Source organism: Hyperoodon ampullatus (assembly GCF_949752795.1).
Source record: "Hyperoodon ampullatus genome assembly, chromosome: 13".
Lineage (NCBI taxonomy): Eukaryota > Metazoa > Chordata > Mammalia > Artiodactyla > Ziphiidae > Hyperoodon > Hyperoodon ampullatus.
In genome coordinates, this window is record NC_136926.1 from 1,775,841 (window position 1) to 1,799,515 (window position 23,675).

General features: G+C 46.8%; 1 protein-coding gene across 1 annotated transcript in view; it reads right to left on the minus strand.

Annotated features, from left to right (window-relative positions):
• Positions 1-23,675, minus strand: part of SFSWAP (splicing factor SWAP) — a gene marked incomplete at its 5' end in the record, with an annotated part of 83,892 nt that overhangs the window by 10,262 nt on the left and 49,955 nt on the right. Inside the window, 2 exons of the mRNA XM_079717394.1 lie at positions 3,138-3,263; positions 9,948-10,213. Of these exons, the coding sequence (XP_079573520.1) occupies positions 3,138-3,263; positions 9,948-10,213 (392 nt within the window). The remainder of the gene's footprint in view (positions 1-3,137; positions 3,264-9,947; positions 10,214-23,675) is intronic.

Here is a 23,675-nt window from a genome sequence, read left to right on the forward strand (position 1 = left end):
AGACAATGTTACCATCAAATAGATTATAATGGCAACGGACTGTTGCACAACAAATAAAAAACAAACCCCCAAACCCAAAGTCCACAGTGACACTAAAACAAAGGCGGGTGTTTAGAGAAGAAATGAGGAGAAAGCTGCTGGCCACAGGACACTCACATTGCTCCAGTGCCACCCCACAGATGACTTGTTAGTTCAAAGAGGAAAAGGTACAATTACACAGCAGACACAACCTTAACCAAGTGATCAAACTCAGTGTCACTGGCAATGGGACAAAGGGACACTTGTGTGCCTCCTGGTGTGATGCAATGGGAAGTTACACAGCATCACTACAGAGTATTCTTGCTAAAAATACTTAACATGAACACAGCCAAAAGGACACAGTAAGACAAATCCAGAGTGTGGGACCTTCAATGATACAGGTGACCTGGGCTTGTCAAAGTCATGAAATATACACTCACAGGAGGGCATGAGAGAGGGAGGAAGAGGAGGAGAGAGAAAGGAAAGCAAATGTGGCAAAACATTAACACTGAATCCAGCTACAAGTTACATGCAGATGGGTATTTTTAAGTAGTAAGTTAAAAACTTTCTAGTAAGTTAAAAGTTTTTCAAAAATAGAAGTCAGGGACCTCCCTGGTGGCACAGTGGTTAAGAATCTGCCTGCCAATGCAGAGGACATGGGTTTGAGCCCTGGTCCAGGGAGATCCCACATGCTGTGGAGCAACTAAGCCCGTGCGCCCCAACTACTGAGCCTGCACTCTAGAGCCTGCGAGCCACAGCTACTGAGCCTGCACTCTAGAGCCCGTGCTCCGCAACGAGAGGCCACCGCAGTGAGAAGCCCGCGCACCACAACGAAGAGCAGCCCCCGCTCACCACAACTAGAGAAAGCCCGCGCGCAGCAACAAAGAACCAATGCAGTCAAAAATAATAAATAAATTTTAAAAAATGTTAAGTTTAAAAAAAAAGAAGAAGAAAATAGAAAAAAAAAGTTAGTGAAAGAAGCATTCAGTGATCAGCTTGTAGAAATAATCCTTCAAATCTGGCAGGAGGCACTTTCCCCTCAGTTGGGGTGACCTGACGGGATTAAAGTGACCCTGACTTGGTGGACGAGTCAGTCACCTGCTGCCACACTGAAGCAGAGACCCTGAAGCTACTCCGAGCAGAAGGACGGAGGGGACAGCCTGACTGCTGGGCTAACACAACTCGCCTGCTAACAGAACAGATTCTTGGCCTACAGAAACTCTGGGTTTATAGTCAAGCCCAGGAAATCGACCAGTAATCGTGCACGTGTTCACTTCTACTGTGTTCCTCCTGAGTCCACCACTGTCCATGACCCCTGAGTCAGGTCACAGGCTTGATCCCATCTACCAGGGCAGGGTAGCTAGGCCCTGCAGTAAGCTGAATCTTAACTTCTTTTGTCTGACTTATTAAAGTTCTGATGATAACACAAGCTCTGATGAATCCTAATATAATCACCATCTTCTCTAGTGACAGCTCTTTTAATGCAAAGGTTAATTTGAGGGCAAAGCAAGAACTCTTCTGTTAGGAGAGATCTTCGGCTACAAGGAATTAATTTTAGACCATGCCCTTTACATATACCAAGGGTGATGATAAATTTCAAATGTCAATTACTTGTGTAAGGAATAAAATTTAAAATGGACTTCAATTTTCATCATTTCATCCTGCAACAGTCACGTATGCTTAGTGTGTGAGTTCCAAGGCACAAAATGAAATTTATAAACAGAAGGAGTGAGTCTGTACATGAAGCCTTCACTGAAATATATCAGTTTTACAGCTCCTTTCCTGATTTTTCTGTTTTAAGAAACAGAGATGACATTTTATCATTTAATGGAACTATTGCATAACTAGCCAGACTGCAGGAACATTTTTCAGTTAGAAATGGCTTTCAGAACTGCTCCTGCATGTATACATGTAGCTGAGTCACTTTGTTATACAGCAGAAACTAACACAACATTGTAAAGCAACTACACTCCAATAAAGATGTTAAAAAAAAAAAAAAAGAACTGCTCCTGTTGAGGATGTTTGCTGATGGAGGGGCGTCTCTGAGGCAGGTTTGGGTGATGGCTGGGTTCATTTGTCCAAGAATGGTGGACACCTGAAATGCAGATTCGTCCTCTGGAAGACTCTGGAAGGTTCTGGAACCCCGGGTGTCCTGACACTCAGCAGCATGGCATCATGAATTCTGAGACTACGACGGGCAACAATGGCATCTTGCCCTTTTCTGGGTGCCTTGGTCACTGGGACAGCAATGCTCCTTGTCTACCTACCAGAGCCAGGGCCTGCCTTAACTCCAGTGCAGGGACACAAAAAATGGGAAGCCCTCATTTTCAGAGAGAATGGAAATACAGAAGCCAAGTGACATAAAGCATTCAGGTGGCATCACCCACGCTGGACGGGACAATCCCCGGATGGCACCCCTCAGCCGAGAGGGAAACGCCCACTGGTCCACCGGCCATGCTCCTGGCTTGGGTCCTGTGTCTCCTCAAGTCAGTGGTGGTGCCAGGGCCTCTGGTGGCAGAGGTCAGCCCCGGAGCTCTCTTCCTGGGAGCGGGGGCAGGGGCCCTGGCTCGCTGAGCGTCCAAGGCCCAGACTGGGGGTGATGGCGACATGGGAACCAGCCTCCCTCACTCTCCTCAACTAGACAGGTCTCTCCTAGCGGTCAAGGGGCCAGAGGATGGGCCCTCTCCCTGCTCTCAGACCCCACGAGGACCCTGTGGCACTCTCCTGGGAGCTGCAGCCGAGGTGTGGCCACCTGGGCAGCAGGAGGGATCCACTTGAAACCTGAACTTCGGATTCTCCTTGTCACTCGTCCCTCCGCTCCTTTCCCTTCTCAACACGTAAAGGGCAAGGAGCTGTGTGTGGGGGTCTAGGGGCAGCTAGACTTGGGGGAAATGTGACCCCAAGAGCTCCCAGCAGGGTCAACCAGCTGCAAAGACAGACGTGTTCCAGCACAGGCAAGCGCCCTCTGCTTCTGAGTTCCAGAGCAGTGAAAACGCTGCCAGGGTGACTCGGGATCGGCCAGAGCAGCTGCTCACCGGTTCCGGACAGCTCTGTGCCGGAGACGTGGGAGCCCCACCTTCCAGCACAGGTCCCGTGTCTGCGAAAGCTCCGCCGCCTACCTGGACCGGGTCCGCTTCCTGCTGACTCCAGGGCTGTTACTCATTCGGTAGGCGGTGGGGACACTCCTGTCCTCCCGCCGTCTCTCGGGGGAGTGCGCTCGTCTCCGAGGGGACCGGGACCGGGACCTGGCAGAGGAAAGCAGGCATTTCAGTCCTGTGTGGGGTGGGCAGGGGAGCACCTCCACTGCTGAGACGGAGGCCAGCCCTGGCCTGAGCCTGTGGGGCGTGGTGGGTCCCTGCCTGTCCCTTCAAGGCCCGCCCCCAGCCTCCCTACTCTGCTGGCCCGGAACTGGATCCAGGCTCAGAGGCAGAACGCTCCTCACACCAATGCTAAACTTCTAAGTGGGGCACAACTCATGCCGAGGCTGCTGGTGCACAGTCAGCAGGAGCCAGCCCCGCCCACCGGGCTCTCCCTGCGGCCCCCGGCGGACGCAGGCCCGCTGCCGCTGTTCCTTCCTCTTGCCTTTGCCCATCTGGTCTCCCTGAAACATGTTCGGCTCACTGGTGTTGCTGTCAAAATTAGGTGAGGAAAGGCAACAAGATCCAAGTGAGTTGTTCCTACTTGTTCTGAACACTGGCGAGAGGAAGAAACTGAAACGTGATGAAGCTCGAGGACCCCCTGGAAATCTCTCTTGTTTGCACTCATCTTATGGCCTCTCAGCATGAAGAACAGGCTGCAGGCCCACTGGCAGGAAGCCTGAACCTTCAATCCAATTCAGACCATGCCGTTCCCATGAAAATTTTGGCTAAATCATTTGTTTATGAGATGTCTAATATTTTTTCTTCCCTTTCCTGTGCCTGGAGAAGGACTATTCTATTCATGCAGTGCCGTGATCCACACAGGGCAACCATGCCCCACAGACACCAGCACGCAGAACTCCAACTCGAGACCCTCACCCACGGGGTCAAGGTCCTAACGGAGGGCCCTTTAACAATGGGTTTAGGACTCTTATTTTAGTTTTTTGTCCATTCAGTGAAATTACTGTTTTGGGGAGACCTGAAATAAGCAGAAATCTGGGGGGGTGGAATTTCTTTCCATTCTATTTCTATGACAACCCACTCAAAAAATGATATACAGAAGAGATGTTTTGATTTTGTCATCTAAAGAAGTTCTACACGGAATCATTCTAGTCACAGTAAAACCCCCAACAACGCACACCGTTGTTGCAAAGATCAGCTTGTAATCACATTCCACCCTCTGTGTCACAGGGGGAACGCTGAGTCACTCCTGAAAAACACCACAGCCACGGAATGACCTGCTCCGGGAGAAACGCGCCTTGGCTCTGGGGCTCCTCTGACACAACTGCTTTTCAGCTTATACAATGGTTGTGATTTTTGTTTCCAGAGCTTTCCTAAGATTTAAGTAACAGATTACAAAGGTGAGGTCAGTCAGACACCTTGACATTTTACCAGACTTTCCCTCAAAAGAGCTCCAGGAGTCAAATCTGTTCGTGGTCGAGGCTGCCCGATAACTGCCTTGCTGTGCTGCCACCACTGTGAGCTGCTCTGACAAGGCTCCGAGCTCAGCATCCCTGGGAGGCCATGGGTCTGTGGCACAGAGGCACATACTTCACATTCAGAATGACATGTGCTGGGCTGCGCGGTGCTAGAGCCCCGAAAAAAGCTCTGCTCAATCAAAGCCATAGCACCTATGGAACGCTTAAACACAGACTTCTACAATAAACTCAATAATCAGGAAAATAAATTAGTTTTTAATGTCTGCAAATCCCTAACTTTGACATACAATACCACTTTGCAGTGGCCACTGGTACTAGCTTTCTTTGAAGTGCCTGTTACCAGTAGATTCCAAGTTACCTGGGAAAAAGCCCATCTCAGAACGAAGGGCCATGAGCTACACCAGATGATACTTAGGTTTTATTTTAATTAAAGAAGCTCCAGGGCCTCCCTGGTGGCGCAGTGGTTGAGGGTCCGCCTGCTGATGCAGGGGATACGGGTTCGTGCCCCGGTCTGGGAGGATCCCATATGCCGCGGAGCGGCTGGGCCCGTGGGCCGTGGCCGCTGGGCCTGCGCGTCCGGAGCCTGTGCTCCGCAGCGGGAGAGGCCACAGCGGTGAGAGGCCTGCGTACCGCAAAAAAAAAAAAAAAAAAAAAAAAAAAAAAAAAAAGAAGCTCCAATGCTTTTATTCTGTTAAGTAGGGTCTGAATATTGCTACCATGGCACAGTGCAAGAAACAGGAGTTCCATTTTGTAAGTAAATCATCTGTATAATGTGACCGGAGGCCTTCTCATAAAGAAAATGAAATAGTCTGAATTAAAAAATTTTCAAGCATAATGCAACTCAGATTGTTTTTCTTAAATGATCACAATGGTTTGCTTTCAAAGAGAGTCCTAAGGAGACTTCTCATCTGAATGATAGTGATATTTACAAATAGCTTCTTTCCAGCAGCGTTTAACCATTTCAGGAACCCACTTCCTCCATTCCTGTTACTTTACTACTCACAGGTCCTCACGGAACTGCACAAGCAGCACTGGGGACCCGGCAGCAAGGATCTGGTACCAAGCAGGCTGAACAAGCAAGAGGCTCCCAGGTTTTAGTTCTTCTCAAGCTTGCACTGTGGGCCCGACTTCACCCGCAAGCCCTTCCCCCCTCCTGCGGGGACAGCTTCTCCCCCAGCGCGGTTACCAACACGGCAGCCAGCAGCCGGGGCTCTGCCTGGGGTTACGACTCACTTCCTGGACACCAGCACGTGAACCGGCGCCTCGGGGGAACGTCAAGCACCCCATCCTCCTTTAAGGGCCAGGATCAGGAGATTAAACCAACCACCCTCACCGGTTTGCTACGCAGTTTACCAGGGGGAAAACGTAAGGAATTACAAATTTCAAACTAAAGTACGACCGCAATTTTGCCCGCCTGAGTTCTTTTTGAACATTAAATATAGCACTTGCAAAAGCCACATCAACCCCCAGCTCCCAGACCCCTCCCCGGGTGAAAGCCCCGAGGGAGCCTGACTTCTGGAAGCGACCCGGGGCCCCCGACCCTCCTCCACACAGAGCACCTCACACCGCAGGGCTGCACAGTTCCACCCAGAATCCCCCCAACCTCAGAACGGGCGAAGCCAACCCCCACCAACTAACCAACGACACGACGCCGTAGGTGATCTCATCAAAAAGCCTTACAAATAAGCTGAATTTCAAGCTTTAGTCTCATTGAACTTTGTTTTAAAATACCTACACTGTTACAAGTGGATTTTAATTTTAGGCAGTGAATTGCATGAGTACATCTTCATCCCATTAAGGTATAAAACCTAATGTGATATAAAAGTAGAAAACAACAGAGAAAGAAGTCGTATTATACTTTAATCAATGTTGATTTAAAAAACACCAAATACTGTCTTTCGGTAATCACTATGCTTTCTGAGAAGCAAAAGACTGAGTTCCAAAACTAAAGATTTTTCTATGACAAATTCACCTTTGGAGAGCCAGTCATCTATAATTTAGACATATTTGATAAATGGGACTTCAACCATACGAGCATTAACATATTAACATAAAAATTACTTATGACATAAAAGCTTTTTAATCTTAACTTTCTACATTTTATATAGGATTTCAGTAATTTAATATACAAGAGAAAATATATTTCAACTGTAATATCCTACAAGTAGAAAGAAATATTAACAAAAGTCATTTTACTTGGAGCTGGCGGTAGTCTTTTTAAAACAATTGATTAAGTTGTGTCAGGCCCAAGAAACAAGTCTCATATATCCTATGCAGACATTATGTCTGTCATGGGTTAGTCTATCTGAAAAGACAGATAGTTAAAGAGAAAATTATGACAGTATCATTAGCAACTTCAATATTTTGGTTAAAATTTAAATTTCTTTTTTTTATACTTCATACAATTCACATCACCAAGAATACCAACCTCTCTCATTTTATAACTGTTTATTTTATAAATCCAGTTGGATCCCTAGAAATTATTAGTGTGAGCCTGGATTAAGAAAGCAGGTCTGTAACCAGCTTAAGAAAAAAGGCAGTATTATCAAATAAAACTCACTCTTCTCAGAAATAAGAGCTGAGGCAGGATTCTACCTGGTGAAGGTGACTTATCTGACTTATGTCCCCAGGGCCCAGAGACCCACCACAAGACAGCTGGTCTCTCCTCCATACCTCCGATCAGAGACCTGCAACCCGCCTCTGGGCCCTGAGCTCAGAGGTGGTCTGATTTCAAGGAGCATCACTGTCACATATAAGCTTTCAAGGCAAATACTCCTGGACAAATACTTTGAAGGTTTTATTTTATAATATTATTTTTTAAAAATTTTATAATAGAGTTGCACTCTGCCTTGATATTTTATCTAAACTGCAAAATCAAACATCAAAGATCTGACTTATTTAGTGAACTTAAGTCAGCTGATTTAACTCAAATTAACTAAAAGTATCACAGAGATACTATTGAGATTAAAAAAAAAGTTTGGGAGTTACAAAAATACTCAGCTCTTTTTACAAATATTTTAACTATAGGTCAAATTAAGGTAAAATTGGTGGTTTGCCATCACAGAACTCACACTAAAAATTTTTTGAACTTAACTTTTTCTTTTAACTGAAAATTACAAACTAAGGATTAGGATTTTGCTTCTTGCACTTGTCAGCACTGAATATATGAAAACAATATAAAATATACTTGCATATAAAATATGTAAATCTACTCTAAAATAAAAAAATATTGTAAATGTATTAAAATAACATACAAAATGACTTACTCTATTATATATAGATAGTCAATAAATATCACATAAATCCTAGAAGGTTAAAATTCCAAGTGCTTCACGAACACTTCCAGTTCTGAACAGACCAACCTGGGGGAAAGGTCTGTGGCCATCACATCTGACCAGACAGGCTCCCTTCAGTACTAGACACCGGCACCTACTGTATGTGCTGAGTACTCACCATGAAACCCTACTCATTTCTTACACCAGGAAACAATCTAAGGAACCCTGAGAGTTACCAGTCCCCTAGATGGGGGGTTATGAATGCATTATACTCTCTTCTCTTTGAGCCCTGGAATAAAGGATAACTAGGAAGAGTTTTACTGGGTATGTTATTACTCAGAGGGCTGGTACAGGCCTATTTATTTATTTCCACTATATAATGTTACAAGAAATTTTTTCAAATAAGAAACTTAAAAAATTTTTGATATATACATATAAAGTTTCTGGGGACTTTCAAAAATTAAAAATATGTCAGCAAAGCTGTTCATTTAATTAAACAACAACAAGCTCTGTGTGTGTGTGTGTGTGTGTGAGAGAGAGAGAGAGAGAGAGAGAGAGAGAGAGAGAGAGAGAGAGAGAGAGAAAGGAGAGAGAGAGGGAGGAGTAATGGAACTTCTAAAGAACTAGCAAAAACGCAGAGAACGGGACTTCCCTGGCGGCGCAGTGGTTAAGAATCCACCTGCCAATGCAGGGGACACGGTTTTGAGACCCGGTCCGGGAAGATCCCACATGCCGCGGAGCAACTAAGCCCGTGCGCCACAACTACTGAGCCTGTGCTCTAGAGCCTGTGAGCCACAACTACTGAAGCCTGCACACCATAACTGCTGAAGCCTGTGCACCTAGAGCTGGTGCTCCACAGCAAGAGAAGCCACAGCAGTGAGAAGCCTGCACACCTCAACGAAGAGTAGCCCCTGCTCACCCCAACTAGAGAAAGCCCACGTGCAGCAACAAAGACCAATGCAGCCATAAATAAATAAATAAATAAATAAATAAATAAATAAATAAATAAATTTATTAAAAAGAAATGCAGAGAGCCAAACATCAAATTTATTCTAATTTCACTGTAGGCAAGTGTAAATACTTGTCAAGCCTTTAAGGTCTGGTCTGGGTAAAAATAGGGAAAGCATGTTGTTCTAGGGAAAGCATGTTGCTCTAGGATATATTCAAGACAGGCAGATGTGTATACAAGTACACTTTTTTTTTTAAACATTAAAAAATAAAAGGTATATAGGGCACCTGCATTTTTCCCATGGAAAGGAAAGAACTAACACCAGCGGTAGAAGAGGAACTAGATCAGTGCAAGCGCTGCGCTAAAGAGAAACTGAGAGACATCCAGTCAACACTCAGGGATAAAGCAGAAGCGTGAGGTGAGTTTTCAAATTAAAAATTTGCTTTCCTGAACCTCCTGCGAGCCAGGTGCTTTAAAAAAAAGAAAAATATCTGCTTTACTAAGCAGCAAATTCTGTGATCCTTACAGGTTTTCTACTTCTGTTGCCTGAAATTTTAGGCTGCTTCCTCAAAAGCCGGCTCCTTGTAAAGGTGGTTTTTGGTTGAACAGTGACTGTGGGTGAGAGGTTTGCAGAAGCAAATTAATCGAGAAAACAGATGTGTGCCACTGTGCTCCCTCCTTTACGTGCACCTGTAGGTGCTGTGCCAGGGGAGCTGAACACAGGCACAGTACACACTCCTCCTGCTTCGCCGTCTGCACAGTCATGAGGAGTTAGCCTGGGAAAGCCTACGCGTGCACACCAAGCAAAAGACCCCCAACCCTGTGGATCTTCCACACATTTCAGCCGATATGCTAGGCTTGCTTCTAAGACTTGTTAAAATGTAAATACCTCTATTTTTAAAAAACCTGGCAGTAGCTGATGAACCTTAGCAAGTCAGGTTAAAAAAATATTTTGAAAAGATCTTATTTGGGTTGGCAGGGCGCATCTCTCGTCAACACACGCAGGTGTGTGGGTCTGTGCTTTCGGGGAGCTGGGCTAGGGAGGCTCCGCCCAGCTCTGCTGGTGAGCAGGTGCGGGGGTCTGCACCCACACCAGATGCACGGCCACGCGGGCGCCCTGCACACCCACCTCGAGCGCCGTGCTGTCCGATAGGCACTGGGAAGACAATGCTTTGCTCTCGAGTGGGATCTAGACCTGGACTTGGACGACGAATGGTACTTGGGAGAGCGTGATCTTGTTCGAGACCGTTTTTTGTGCTTTTTCTTTTTCCTCTCTCTCTCTTCTTCTCTCGGCGGGTCTTTGCTTTTGCTTGAGCGCCCTTCCGGAGGCTTAATGTCTAAAGTGGGCAGAGGTCTGCCTCCGGCCAGTAGAGGGCAGGACACAGTACTGGCTTCCTGGGAACAGAAGCAAACGTCTGGATGTTAACAGGGAAAATGCGACATTTAAAGATGTGTGTTTATAAGCTTCCGACTTTGGGGCCCTCTCACCAATAACAAACCAACACCTCTTAGAGCGGAGCACGCCTCCCTCTGTGGTGCTAAAAAAACTGCCCTGGCATCTTAGGGAAAACGATGGCTCCTTCGAAGTCAAGAGCTGAATGCCCGCCTCTCCCAGCCGCACCTTCCCGCGCAGGGTTCCCTCCCAAGCCTGCTGGGCTGTGGCAGCTGGATTTGATGAAAGGAACGCGGCACGAAGTGCTCTGTGTTAGAAGAGCCCCGCTTGCTCTTCCGTAAATAACTGTGACTTTCCAGCGAAAAGGAGGTTCCTCTAGTGTCACGTTTTGATGAACCTCTGCTCTGCCTGAACCAAAAGGGGCTCCTCTTTGATTCTGTCACAAGAAAATACACTTCTTTCCTTCTTTCTCTGTACCTGTGTGAGGTGATGGATGTTAACTCCTAACTCCTACTCACTTACTGTGGTAGTTATTTTGTTCTATATGCAAGTGAGATCATGCTGTGTACCTTGAACACACAATGCTGTGTGTCAACTGCTAACCAGAAAATTGTCACTCGCCATCTGCTCTACAAGGATGAAGTCACTGGCCACTGCCGTCGCTGACCTCTGACACCCCCTGAAAGGAGTTCTGGGTGGAGATCAGGAAGGAGGCCCTCGGTGCTCTGGGAAAAGCTGGCAGAACAGGCCTTCAGATAGACAGTTTCAGAAGATTTTATGGGCCTGATTTCTCGCACCTCCTCATGCCTAGAAAAGCACTAACGTCATTAATGGTGACATCGGCTCCTCGTGACGAGCTGCCACCTTCTGCCAAGATGTGTGCTTGACTGCACGCACCCCCTCTCCAGAGTCACATGTCTACTGACCCCCGGCCCCCAACCTCTGCGGAGCAGTTACTCGGAGCTCCTGAGAGGCTGTCTCCTGGGCTATCATCCTCATGTTGCCCCAAATAAAACTTAACTCACAACTCTCACGTGGTGCACTTTTTTTCCACTGACACAATTATATCTCAGTAAAACTGAGAAAAAAAGAAAAAAAGAAAGCCACTAATGGGAATCACAAACAAGATACTCCCATTGGTGCAAGTCAGCCGTGCTCCACACGTGTGAACGCACCAGACCACGGTACCGCACTTAGTAAGTTATCAGTCATCCCTAAAAACCTCTTTACCCAAGCGTGACAGAACACAGAAGAGTGCATAGACCTTCAGGACGCCGCCTGCTAAACTCTCACAGTGGGACACCAGCACACACATCAAGGAGCCACCACCCTCAGCGCTGTGGCATCCAGAGCACTCCCATTTCTAGGACTTTATTCTAAAGACACAGTCACCTAAGTGTTGGAGACGCACACCTAAGGACCACACTGCACTTTGTGATGACAAGAATTATAAACCGCCCGAACGACCATCAAAAGGGTACTCCTGGTTCACTATGGTCCATCCAACCAGTGAATTAGTGCTCAACTTTAAAAAATGATGTGGTGACCCTATTTTTATTGACGTTAACATTTGTCCACATCACGTTGTAAAATGAAAATATGAATTTACAGAAAAAAAAAGAAAAACCCCAACAAACCCAGAACTCCAAAAAACCACCACCAGTATTTTATATTTGCAGCTGTGGCCACCCACCTGCAGCCCTTCCCCTTGTCCTGAGAAAGGTCATTTCCTCAATTCATTTTACATGAATTTAAACTACAGCCAGTAAATACCACACGCAGAGATATACCGAGAAATCTGCAGTGTATCATCTTGTGCCTTGGAGGATTCAGCTGTACAGTTTATGGAAAACAATCCCAGGCAGGGGCTGTGGCCCGGTCCCGTCTCGCGGGCCGCGTGGGTGCTGGCTGCTGCCGGCACTGGGCTCCAGCAGGACCGGCCTCCCCTCTCTTCTCCGCAGGTCCATTTGGACAAGGCCAACTGGATGAGGGAAAAGAACACTTTGTGCAAATGGTTCTTCTGAAGTTGCGCTTCTTGCCCTGGCTCTGAGAGGATCAGCGGCGGTGCTCCTGCGGCGGACGAGGGTGCCACCCTGGTTAGGGGTCGGGGCTGCAACCCGAGGGCATTGCTCCACCTGCCTACCGTTTACACGCACAACACCATCTCGCACACCTTCCCTTCCTTGTGAGCTGAGAGGCAGCAGGGCCGAGAATCGCTCAAGAACTGTACGCCCTGTTCCCAAAGCAGTTTGCTCTTTGTAGCCGGGGCCACCGCAGAAGGGGGGGCGCACGGGCCGCCTGCCGCTCCTGGCTGGGCTTCGCTCGTCTCCTCCGTGTCAGCGCTGCCCAGGTAATTTTTAAGGCTCTGCCTAAACTGCCTCCAGGGAACCCATTTCATCGTGAGACAGTTCTTCCTATCAAAAAGGTCTTTCTCACTTCAAATTCTTTTAGTGCAGTAATATTTTTTGGGTTACATTTAAAAATAATTGGTTGCTGTTAAACAATTCTAACATGTAGAAATGAACCTTTGCTTCTAAGAACACCTAACTCCCACTCTGGCACTCCATAAACATATATACAAAATGATTATGTTAAGACTAAAATAAATAAAATGTAGTGAGCTTTCTAACTTTAAAGGCTGGCGGAAGGGAAATGCTGGCTGTGCCGCCAGCCGTGCTGCCTAGTAGAGAACACTGTTGCCGCTCGGCTGGAAGAACCAGCTTTTAGTGCATTTAAAAAATCCCAGTAACTGTGGACTCTAAATTAGGAATATACATTGCATGAACAAGGAGACGGAATGAGGGGTAAGAGCCGCCAGTGAGCACTTCCATGCCAGCATGCACGAGGCCTCCAGCAATGGGGAGTTAGTGGTCATGGCCCCAGGAGCCACAGGGCAGTCAGGACTGCTGCGGAGATTTCCCCCCGGAAGCAGAGTCTATTTTAGGAGAACTGAGACATGGTTTCCATCCTTTATCTAAGTGGTTTGTTGAGTGAGGAGAAGCACAGAATGGCTGTCTTCCTCCCTCAGGGTTCTCCCTTCCTGCACATGAGAACAGAAGCACGGCACTAATTAGTGGTGATTCGTGCTGCACTAAACGGGGAGAGATGGGAAAACACGCCCCCCCGTGATGGACGGCCGCAAAGGGTAAGAACCAGGGGGGCGAGGCACTGCAGGCGGCCAGGCCAGGGCAACAGGAGAGGGTGAGTGGCAGCTCAGTGGATGAATTCCTGTTTATACGTTATTGCCAACCTGATACTTTGTACCTCTGAACTTTATTACTGCTTCTTTTGCCTTTATCCTAACTAACGCCCGTCATTAGGAGTACTCATTTCACCACTGTGGTTATAGTTTAGTACTTCATTTTGAGGCGAGGGAATAAGTGAATCAATATATTCAAAATATAACTCGTAATTAAGTCATGGGGTCTATTTATTCCAATAAAATGATTGATTACCCTTCACCATTAAAGTGAAAATCAGCAACTGAGGTGGGGGGCCTTGGCTGGGCTGAATTAAGATGATGCATTGTGACGACCTCACTGTTTTCTTCAGCCTAAAAGTACTAAGAGAATATTAAAAAAAACCCTGGCAGTTAGACTTGAGAATAAGAAAAAAGAAAGGATAACCAATCCCACACGCCCAGGGGCAGCCCCCCAACAATGGTGACCCCAGGGGCAGGCTGTCTGTGCCAGCACGTCTCGGGGTCCTGAGATGTACGCTCTCCCCAACACGGCTCCCCCTCTGAAACCAAGCAACCTCATGACGCATCCCACCACGCAGGGTGGCGGCTCTCGTGACCGCACCAGGGGGAAGCAGGCGCGGGTCACGCCTCTCACGCAGGGTGAGGCTGAAGAGACTTCCAGGCCGCCCGCACTGCCAGACAGGACGGCTGGATGCAGGAGCTCTACCCAAACACAAGCCGAAGGGCCTGGTCTGCCCGGGCCTACAGGGCTGCTCAGAGGCAGGGCCTCCGTTATGTCCAGTCTCGGGGAGCGGCCAGCACCTGGGACACGTCAGGACAGGAGTGTGTTCTGGCCTCTCCAACTACATCCAAGGCGTTCCTGGGTGCACAGCTGGCGCAGGGGGCACGGACTCAACAACACAGAGGGAGTGGTTCGTGGATATTAACGACATGAGCCACAGGACTATTTCAGGAAAACGTCACTCGGGCTGTTGAGAAAAGCGCGGTGGCCACCTGCTCTCTCTGCAGCCCGGCACCCTCTCCCCTACTTGCAAAAACACCGCTGATGTGGACAATGGCCCTTCCTGCCCTCTTGGTGCGTGAATTCTGGATGAAGATCTCCAGCTGAAGCAGAAGACAGACCAGAACATTCTGCTCTCCCTGGCCACCGTGCTACGTTGAGGGAGAAGCACATGACCTGAGTCTGGCCCAGGTCAACAGATTCAAGGCCAGGCTGAGCGGGGCGGGGCTGTGGAGTGAGGCGCTGAGACAGGGGCCGGAGGGAGCAAAGCTGTGGAGCTCAGCCCGCCCGGGAGGCTGAGTCCGCAGAGGAATCCTTGAGCCCCAAGCAACATACGTGAGCCCCAAGCAAGCTGCGCCGCCCTCACAACTCAGAAAGTGAACCCAACTAGTTACTGGACTTGCTTAAGTCATTTGGGGGCAGTCGGGTGGTTTTCTAGCATGTGTAATCAGGGCCCTGACTGATGCAGCAATCCAGACTTTCAAACTACCGGAAAAGAGATTTAAATACTCAGCTAGCTCTGTAATCTAGACCTGGCTGCAGTGACGGGAACGTTCTGTTTCTGCGCTCCCCCGCCACTGCAGTTAGCTACCAGCCACGTGCGGCTACTGAGCACTTGAGATGTGGCCAGTGTGATCAAGGACCTGAATCCTGAATTTTAATTGAGTTAAGCTGAAATTGCCACGTGTGGCTGGTGGCCATACTGCACGGTGCACATCCTGAAGGAGTCAATGGCCCTGCTAATTTGTACTATAAATTATACGAAAACCCCAAGACCAGTCACTGCCGAGTCAACACCCTCCCTGCAGCCCCACACCTCCCTTGTCTGGTTTCTGAGGGTGCCTGGCTGAGGCTCTGCACAGGGCAACCCGTGAGGATGTGCCTGTGATGCCCGCGGGGGACACAGCAACAGAGCCGTGCGGCAACCAGTGTCCAACAAGCAAAGTGGCCCTTTGGGGATGGAATGTTAATACTCCAGCAAAAATGATCAAAGCACAGATCATCATGGGGGAGGAGAACACACAGGTTGGTCTGAGTCACGACTGGCAAAATCAGGAAGGAACTGGAGAAAGATTAGTCATTTATAAGAGTATTTAAGGGCTTCCCTAGTGGCACAGTGGTTAGGAATCTGCCTGCTAATGCAGGGGACATGGGTTTGAGCCCTGGTCCAGGAAGATCCCACGTGCCGTGGAGCAGCTAAGCCGGTGGGCCACAACTACTGAGCCTGTGCTCTAGAGCCCCTGAGCCACAGCTACTGAGTCCCACGTGCCTAGAGCCCGTGTTCCACAACAAGAGAAGCCACCGCAATGAGAAGCCCACGCACCACAATGAAGAGCAGCCCCCGCTCACCGCAACTAGAGAAGAAAGCCCGTGTGCAGCAACGAAGACCCAACGCAGCCAAAAATAAGTAAATTAAAAAAAAAAAGAGTATTTAAAAACTTGTGTCCCTTATTTTGGTAACAGTGGGAAACAATACTGATCAGTCTTTGATCACAATGAAGTATTTGTCAACAAATTAGCACACAAACCAGCAACTATTATTTCCTGCTGTGGGAAAATAAATTGCTCAAAAGAAGACTAACATACATTTTAAAATAAAATCTTATTTCTGAAGTAACACTACATTAACCACGAAACGGGATAATTATACAAAGGACTCAAGATTTTTTATACGTTTGAAATCAGACTTTGAAACGCATCCTCTAAAACTGCATTTGCAAATGTCTACCCGCGCACGTCAAGCCAGAGTCTCCCGAGTCGACCTCCCAGGCAGGGCAATCGCCCAGATCTGATTGCTGAGGCCTCTTTCCAGATGACTCCGCCTTTTCCACTCTGCTGGCACCCTCTCCTGCCCTCTAATCAGCTGTGCCCACTCAGACTGCTGTTGCCGCCGTATCCATATTCTTCCGTGGAAACGTCCTGCAGCGGTTCAGCCTCTCCCAGACCTGTCCCCACCGCCGTGCTGGTTCTCCCCCTTCCTCCACAGACCCTTCATTCAGTGCGGGGTTGGGCCAATCACTGCTGCCTGCGCAGGTTTCACCCGCCTCTGCAGCTTGTGGGTCTTTGGCCCCAGAGTGCCCTCACCCCCGTCACCTCCCCAAATGACCGCGGTTCCCCGAGACCCTGCCCAGTCCCCAAGCACTCTACGGACCCTGCCCTGTGCCACCTCTGCTGTCCTGGGGGCCCGGGGCCCTCACCCTCTTGCTCAGAGCTGCTCTGTGCCCCGCAGGGCTGACCTGGTGGAAATGTCCACAGGCAGATGCCAACCACACGAATGTGACTGGTCACGGGATAAGAAACAGGCTTCTAATTCACATCCCAAAGCGCCCTGAATTATGACAGAAGCTCAACAAACATGGGTTGACTTTTGTTCCCCTTTCCTTTTCAAACTCTTGTTGGACCTGTAAACCTGGCGGGATCATTAACTTGAAAAAATTACTGTTATCTAAACAACGTCCTGAAGTCTGTTGTTACCACGTAAATGACGGCATGATTCAACAGGGATTCAATTCAAGACTTCTGATTTCTCTTTGTTTTGAATTAAGAGCACACACAAACACACACCAAAAATTGGATGGTATATAAGCAGATTTCTAAGTACTACTTATGAATAGTGTTTTAAATATTTTATATACTGCTTAAAAATTTAATATACTAGTATCTGTCCACATCAATAAACACACTCCAAGGCATCATTAAAAGTTATACCTGAGTACGTAAAAATCACCTCTCCTAAGAGATCAATGGAACCGAACAGACAACCATGCATTAACAGAGCATGTACAGCTGGGATTGAGTGTATAATAAAGGGGCCCTTGAACTAGTGCAAAAAGATGTGTGATTTAGGGGGTTGTGTTGTGTCTAGCTATATGCTAGAATGAAATAAATTCTCAGTGGTGCAGATTAAAAGACAAAAAGGAAACTGTTGGTAACTCTGGTGATACAGAGCTAACACAAAACAGGAGAGAAAAGCCAGCCAGCCAGGAGAAAAGTAAAGGCTATGGAAGGGGTTCACAGCAGGGGAATAAAAAGGCCACAAAACCCATGAAAAGTTACTCAGTTAACACCTATAATTAAAATATGTAGGTTAAACCAAACAGATACCATCTTTTCCCATCTATCAGACTCACAGAATTAAGGTGGATGACAGCCAGTGACGGCAGGGCGTGAAGACAGTTACATTCACACATCACAGAGACAAACAAAACGAAAACAAAACCCCCCAAAACTGCTATAATCGTTCTAGGCGCTAATTTAGCAGTAACATAAATTTAAAAAATTTTAAATCTGAAATTTAAAAATCAATTCCATAGTCAGGGATTTATCCTGTGGATATACTCACCTCAGTGAGTACACAAGGCTTAAAGCAGCACTGCTGTAACAGTAAAACCCCAGGAGCGGCTTGCATTTCCACCAGCAGGGAGGGGTGAACCAAGTATGGCACATGCAGGTGGTGCTTGATTTCAGGACTGATGTATGAAAGGACTGATAGTCACTCATCCTGTAAACAGTTACCAAGTGTCTATTACACACCAAGCACTACTCTGGCATTGATATGGAAAGATCCCTAGCAGAAGTGAAAAGAATCGAGATACCAGAATAATGGATAGGGCACAGTCCTATTATTGTAATATTTAAAATCTATACCTAGATAAACAGGATGACGGGTGCCAGGGGCTTGGAGAGGGGAGTGGGGAGCTGGTGTTTAACGGGGACAGTTTCAGCTTGGGAAGATGGAAGAGTTCTGGAGATGGACGGTGGGTGGGGACGGCTGCACAACAACATGAATGTACTTAATACCACTGAACTGTATGCTTAAAAAGCGTTAAAATGGGGCCTCCCTGGTGGCGCAGTGGTTGAGAGTCCGCCTGCCGATGCAGGGGATACGGGTTCGTGCCCCGGTCCGGGAGGATCCCATATGCCGCGGAGCGGCTGGGCCCGTGAGCCATGGCCGCTGGGCCTGCGCGTCCGGAGCCTGTGCTCCGCAACGGGAGAGGCCACAACAGTGAGAGGCCCGCGTACCGCAAACAAAAAAAAAAAAAAAAAGCGTTAAAATGATAAACTGCATGTATATTTTATGCAATCAAAAATGAATTAAAAACGGATACTTCGGAGACGGGGAAGATGGCGGAAGAGTAAGACACGGAGATCATCTTCCTCCCCACAGATACACCAGAAATACATCTACACGTGGAACAACTCCTACAGAACCCCTACTGAACACTGGCAGAAGACCTCAGACCTCCCAAAAGGCAAGAAACTCCCCACGTACCTGGGTAGGGCACAAGAAAAAAGGAAAAACACAGACAAAAGAATAGGGCCAGGACCTGCACCAGTGGGAGGGAGCCGTGAAGGAGGAAAGGTTTCCACACACTAGGAGCCCCTTCGCGGGGGGAGACTGCGGGTGGCGGAGTGGGAAAGCTTCGGAGCCGCGGCGGAGACCGCAGCCACAGGGGTACGGAGGGCAAAGCAGAGAGATTCCCACACAGAGGAGCGGTGCCGACCGCCACTCACCAGCCCGAGAGGCTCGTCTCCTCAGCCGCCGGGGCGGGCGGGGCTGGGAGCTGAGGCTCGGGCTTCAGTCAGAGCGCGCTGGCGGCGTGAACACAGCCTGAAGGGAGTTAGTTAGTGCGCCACGGCTGGCCGGGAGGGAGTCCGGGGAAAAGTCTGGAGCTGCCGAAGAGGCAAGAGACCATTGTTCCCTGGTGCGAGAGGAGAGGGGCGGGTACAGAGCGCCACCTAAACGAGCTCCAGAGACGGGAGCGAGCCGGGGCTATCAGCGCGGACCCCAGAGACGGGCATAAGACGCTAAGGCTGCTGCTGCCACCACCAAGAAGCCTGTGTGCGAGCACAGGTCACTGTCCGCGCCCCCCTTCCGGACAGCCTGTGCAGCCCGCCACTGCCAGGGTCCCGGGATCCAGGGACAACTTCCCCGGGAGAACGTTCGCACGGCGCGCCTCAGGCTGGTGCAACAATATCAAGGCGGCCTCCGCCGACGCACGCTCGCCCCGCCTCCGTGCCCCTCCCTCCCCCGCAGCCTGAGGGAGCCAGAGCCCCTGAATCAGCGCCTCCTTTAACCCCGTCCTGTCTGAGCGAAGAACAGACGTCCTCCGGCGACCTACACGCAGAGGCGGGGCCGAATCCAAAGCTGAGACCCGGGAGCTGTGCGAACAAAGAAGAGAAAGGGGAATCTCTCCCAGCAGCCTCAGAAGCAGCGGATTAAAGCTCCGCAATCAACTTGATGTACCCTGCGTCTGTGGAATACCTGAAGAGACAACGAATCATCCCTAAATGAAGAGGTGGACTTTCGGGAGCAAGATATATTATTTTTTCCCCTTTTCCTCTTTTTTGTGAGTGTGTATGTGTATGTCTCTGTGTGAGATTTTGTCTGTATAGCTTTGCTTTCACCATTTGTCCTAGGGTTCTGACCGCACGGTTTTATTTTCTTTCTTTTTTTTTTTTACTTAAAATTTTTTTTCTTAATAATTATTTTTTATTTTAATAACTTTATTTTATTTTCTTTATTTTATTTTATCCTTTCTCTCTCTCTCTCTCTCTCTCCCTCTCTCCCTCCCTCCCTCTCTCTCTCTTTCTTTCTTTCTTTCTTTTTCTCCCTTTTATTCTGAGCCGTGGGGGAGACAGGCTCTTGGTGCCGCAGCCAGGTGTCAGCGCTGTGCCACTGAGGTGGGAGAGCCAAGTTCAGGACACTGGTCCAAAAGAGACCTCTGAGCTCCACGTAATATCAAATGGCAAAAATCTCCCAGAGATCTCCATCTCAACACCCACACCCAGCTCCACTCAACGACCAGCAAGCTACAGTGCTGGACACCCTATGCCAAACAACTACCAAGACAGGAACACAACCCCACCCATTAGCAGAGAGGCGGCCTAAAATCATAATAAGTCCACAGACACCCCAAAACACACCACCAGACGTGGACCTGCCCACCAGAAAGACAAGATACAGACTCATCCACCAGAACACAGGCACTAGTCCCCTCCACCAGGAAACCTACACAACCCACTGAACCAACCTTAGCCACTGGGGACAGACACCAAAAACAATGGGAACTACAAACCTGCAGCCTGCAAAAAGGAGACTTACCCCAAACACAGTAAGTTAAGCAAAATGAGAAGACAGAAAAACACACAGCAGATGAAGGAGCAAAGTAAAAACCCACCAGACCTAACAAATGAAGAGGAAATAGGCAGTCTACCTGAAAAAGAATTCAGAGTAATGATAGTAAAGATGATCCAAAATCTTGAAAATAGAATGGAGACAATACAAGAAATGTTTAACAAGGACCTAGAAGAACTAAAGATGAAACAAGCAACGATGAACAACACAATAAATGAAATTAAAAATACTCTAGAAGGAATCAATAGCAGAATAACTGAGGCAGAAGAACGGATAAGTGACCTGGAAGATAAAATAGTGGAAATAACTACTGCAGAGCGGAATAAAGATAAAAGAATGAAAAGAACCAAGGACAGTCTCAGAGACCTCTGGGACAACATTAAACGCACCAACATTCGAACCATATGGGTTCCAGAAGAAGAAGAGAAAAAGAAAGGGACTGAGAAAATATTTGAAGAGATTATAGTTGATAACTTCCTTAATATGGGAAAGGAAATAGATAATCAAGTCCAGGAAGCACAGAGAGTCCCATACATGATAAATCCAAGGAGAAACACGCTAAGACACATATTAATCAAACTGTCAAAAATTAAATACAAAGAAAAAATATTGAAAGCAGGAAGGGAAAAGCAACAAATAACACACAAGGGAATCCCCATAAGGTTAACAGCTGATCTTTCAGCAGAAACTCTGCAAGCCAGAAGAGAGTGGCAGGACATATTTAAAGTGATGGAAGGGAAAAACCTACATCCAAGATTACCCAGCAAGGATCTCATTCAGATTTGATGGAGAAATTAAAACCTTTACAGACAAGCAAAAGCTAAGAGAATTCAGCACCACCAAACCAGCTTTACAACAAATGCTAAAGGAACTTCTCCTTGCAGGAAACACGAGAAGAAAAAGACCTACAATAACAAACCCAAAACAATTAAGAAAATGGTAATAGGAACATACATATCGATAATTACCTTAAATGTAAATGGATTAAATGCTCCAACCAAAAGACACAGACTGGCTGAATGGATATAAAAACAAGACCCGTATATATGCTGTCTATAAGAGACCCACTTCAGACCTAGGGACACATACAGACTGAAAGTGAGGGGATGGAAAAAGATATTCCATGCAAATGGAAATTATGAGAAAGCTGGAGTACCAATTCTCATATCAGTAAAAATAGACTTTAAAATAAAGACTGTTACAAGAGACAAAGAAGGACACTACATAATGCTCCAGGGATCAATCCAAGAAGAAAATATGATAATCGTAAATATTTATGCACCCAACACAGGACTACCTCAATACATAAGGCAAATGCTAACAGCCATAAAAGGGGAAATCGACAGTAACACAATCATAGTAGTGGACTTTAACACCCCACTTTCACCAATGGACAGATCATCCAAAATGAAAATAAATAAGGAAACACAAACTTTAAATGATACATTAAACAAGATGGACTTAATTGATATTTATAGGACATTCCATCCAAAAACAACAGAATACATTTTCTTCTCAAGTGCTCATGGAACATTCTCCAGGATAGATCATATCTTGGGTCACAAATCAAGCCTTGGTAAATTTAAGAAAATTGAAATCATATCACATATCTTTTCTGACCACAACGCTATGAGACTAGATATCAATTACAAGAAAAAAATCTGTAAAGATACAAATACATGGAGGCTAAACAGTGCACTACTTAATAACAAAGAGATCACTGAAGAAATCAAAGAGGAAATCAAAAAATACCTAGAAACAAGTGACAATGAAAACATGACGACCCAAAAACTATGGGATGTAGCAAAAGAAGTTCTAAGAGGGAAGTTTATAGCAATACAATCCTACCTCAAGAAGCAAGAAACATCTCAAATAAACAACCTAACCTTACACCTACCGCAATTAGAGAAAGAAGAACAAAAAAACCCCAAAGTTAGCAGAAGGAAAGAAATCATAAAGATCAGATCAGAAATAAATGAAAAAGAAATGAGGGAAACGATAGCAAAGATCAATACAACTAAAAGCTGGTTCTTTGAGAAGATAAACAAAATTGATAAACCATTAGCCAGACTCATCAAGAAAAAAAGGGAGAAGACTCAAATCAATAGAATTAGAAATGAAAAAGGAGAAGTAACAACTGACACTGCAGAAATACAAAAGATCTTGAGAGATGACTACAAGCAGCTCTATGCCAATAAAATGGACAACCTGGAAGAAATGGGCACATTCTTAGAAATGCACAGCCTGCCAAGACTGAATCAGGAAGAAATAGAAAATATGAACAGACCAATCACAAGCACTGAAATTGAAACTGTGATTAAAAATCTTCCAACAAACAAAAGCCCGGGACCAGATGGCTTCACAGGCGAATTCTATCGAACATTTAGAGAAGAGCTAACACCTATCCTTCTCAAACTCTTCCAAAATATGGCAGAGGGAGAACACTCTCAAGCTCATTCTACAAGTCCACCATTACCCAGATACCAAAACAAGACGAAGATGTCACAAAAAAAGAAAACTACAGGCCAATATCACTGATGAACACAGATGCAAAAATCCTCAACAAAATACTAGCAAACAGAATCCAACAGCACATTAAAAGGATCATACACCACGATCAAGTGGGGTTTATCCCAGGAATGCAAGGATTCTTCAATACATGCAAATCAATCAATGTGATACACCATATTAACAAACTGAAGGAGAAAAACCATATGATCATCTCAATAGATGCAGAAAAACCTTTTGGCAAAATTCAACACCCATTTATGATAAAAACTCTCCAGAGAGTAGGCAGAGAGAGAACTTACCTCAACATAATAAAGGCCATGTATGATGAACCCACAGCCAACATCGTTCTCAATGGTGAAAACCTGTAACCATTTCCACTAAGATCAGGAACAAGACAAGGTTGTCCACTCTCACCACTGTTATTCAACGTAGTTTTGGAAGCTTTAGCCACGGCAATCAGAGAAGAAAAAGAAATAAAAGGAATCCAAATCGGAAAAGAAGAAGTAAAGCTGTCACTGTTTGCAGATGACATGACACTATACATAGAGAATCCTAAAGATGCTACCAGAAAACCACTAGACCTAATCAATGAATTTGGTAAAGTAGCAGGAT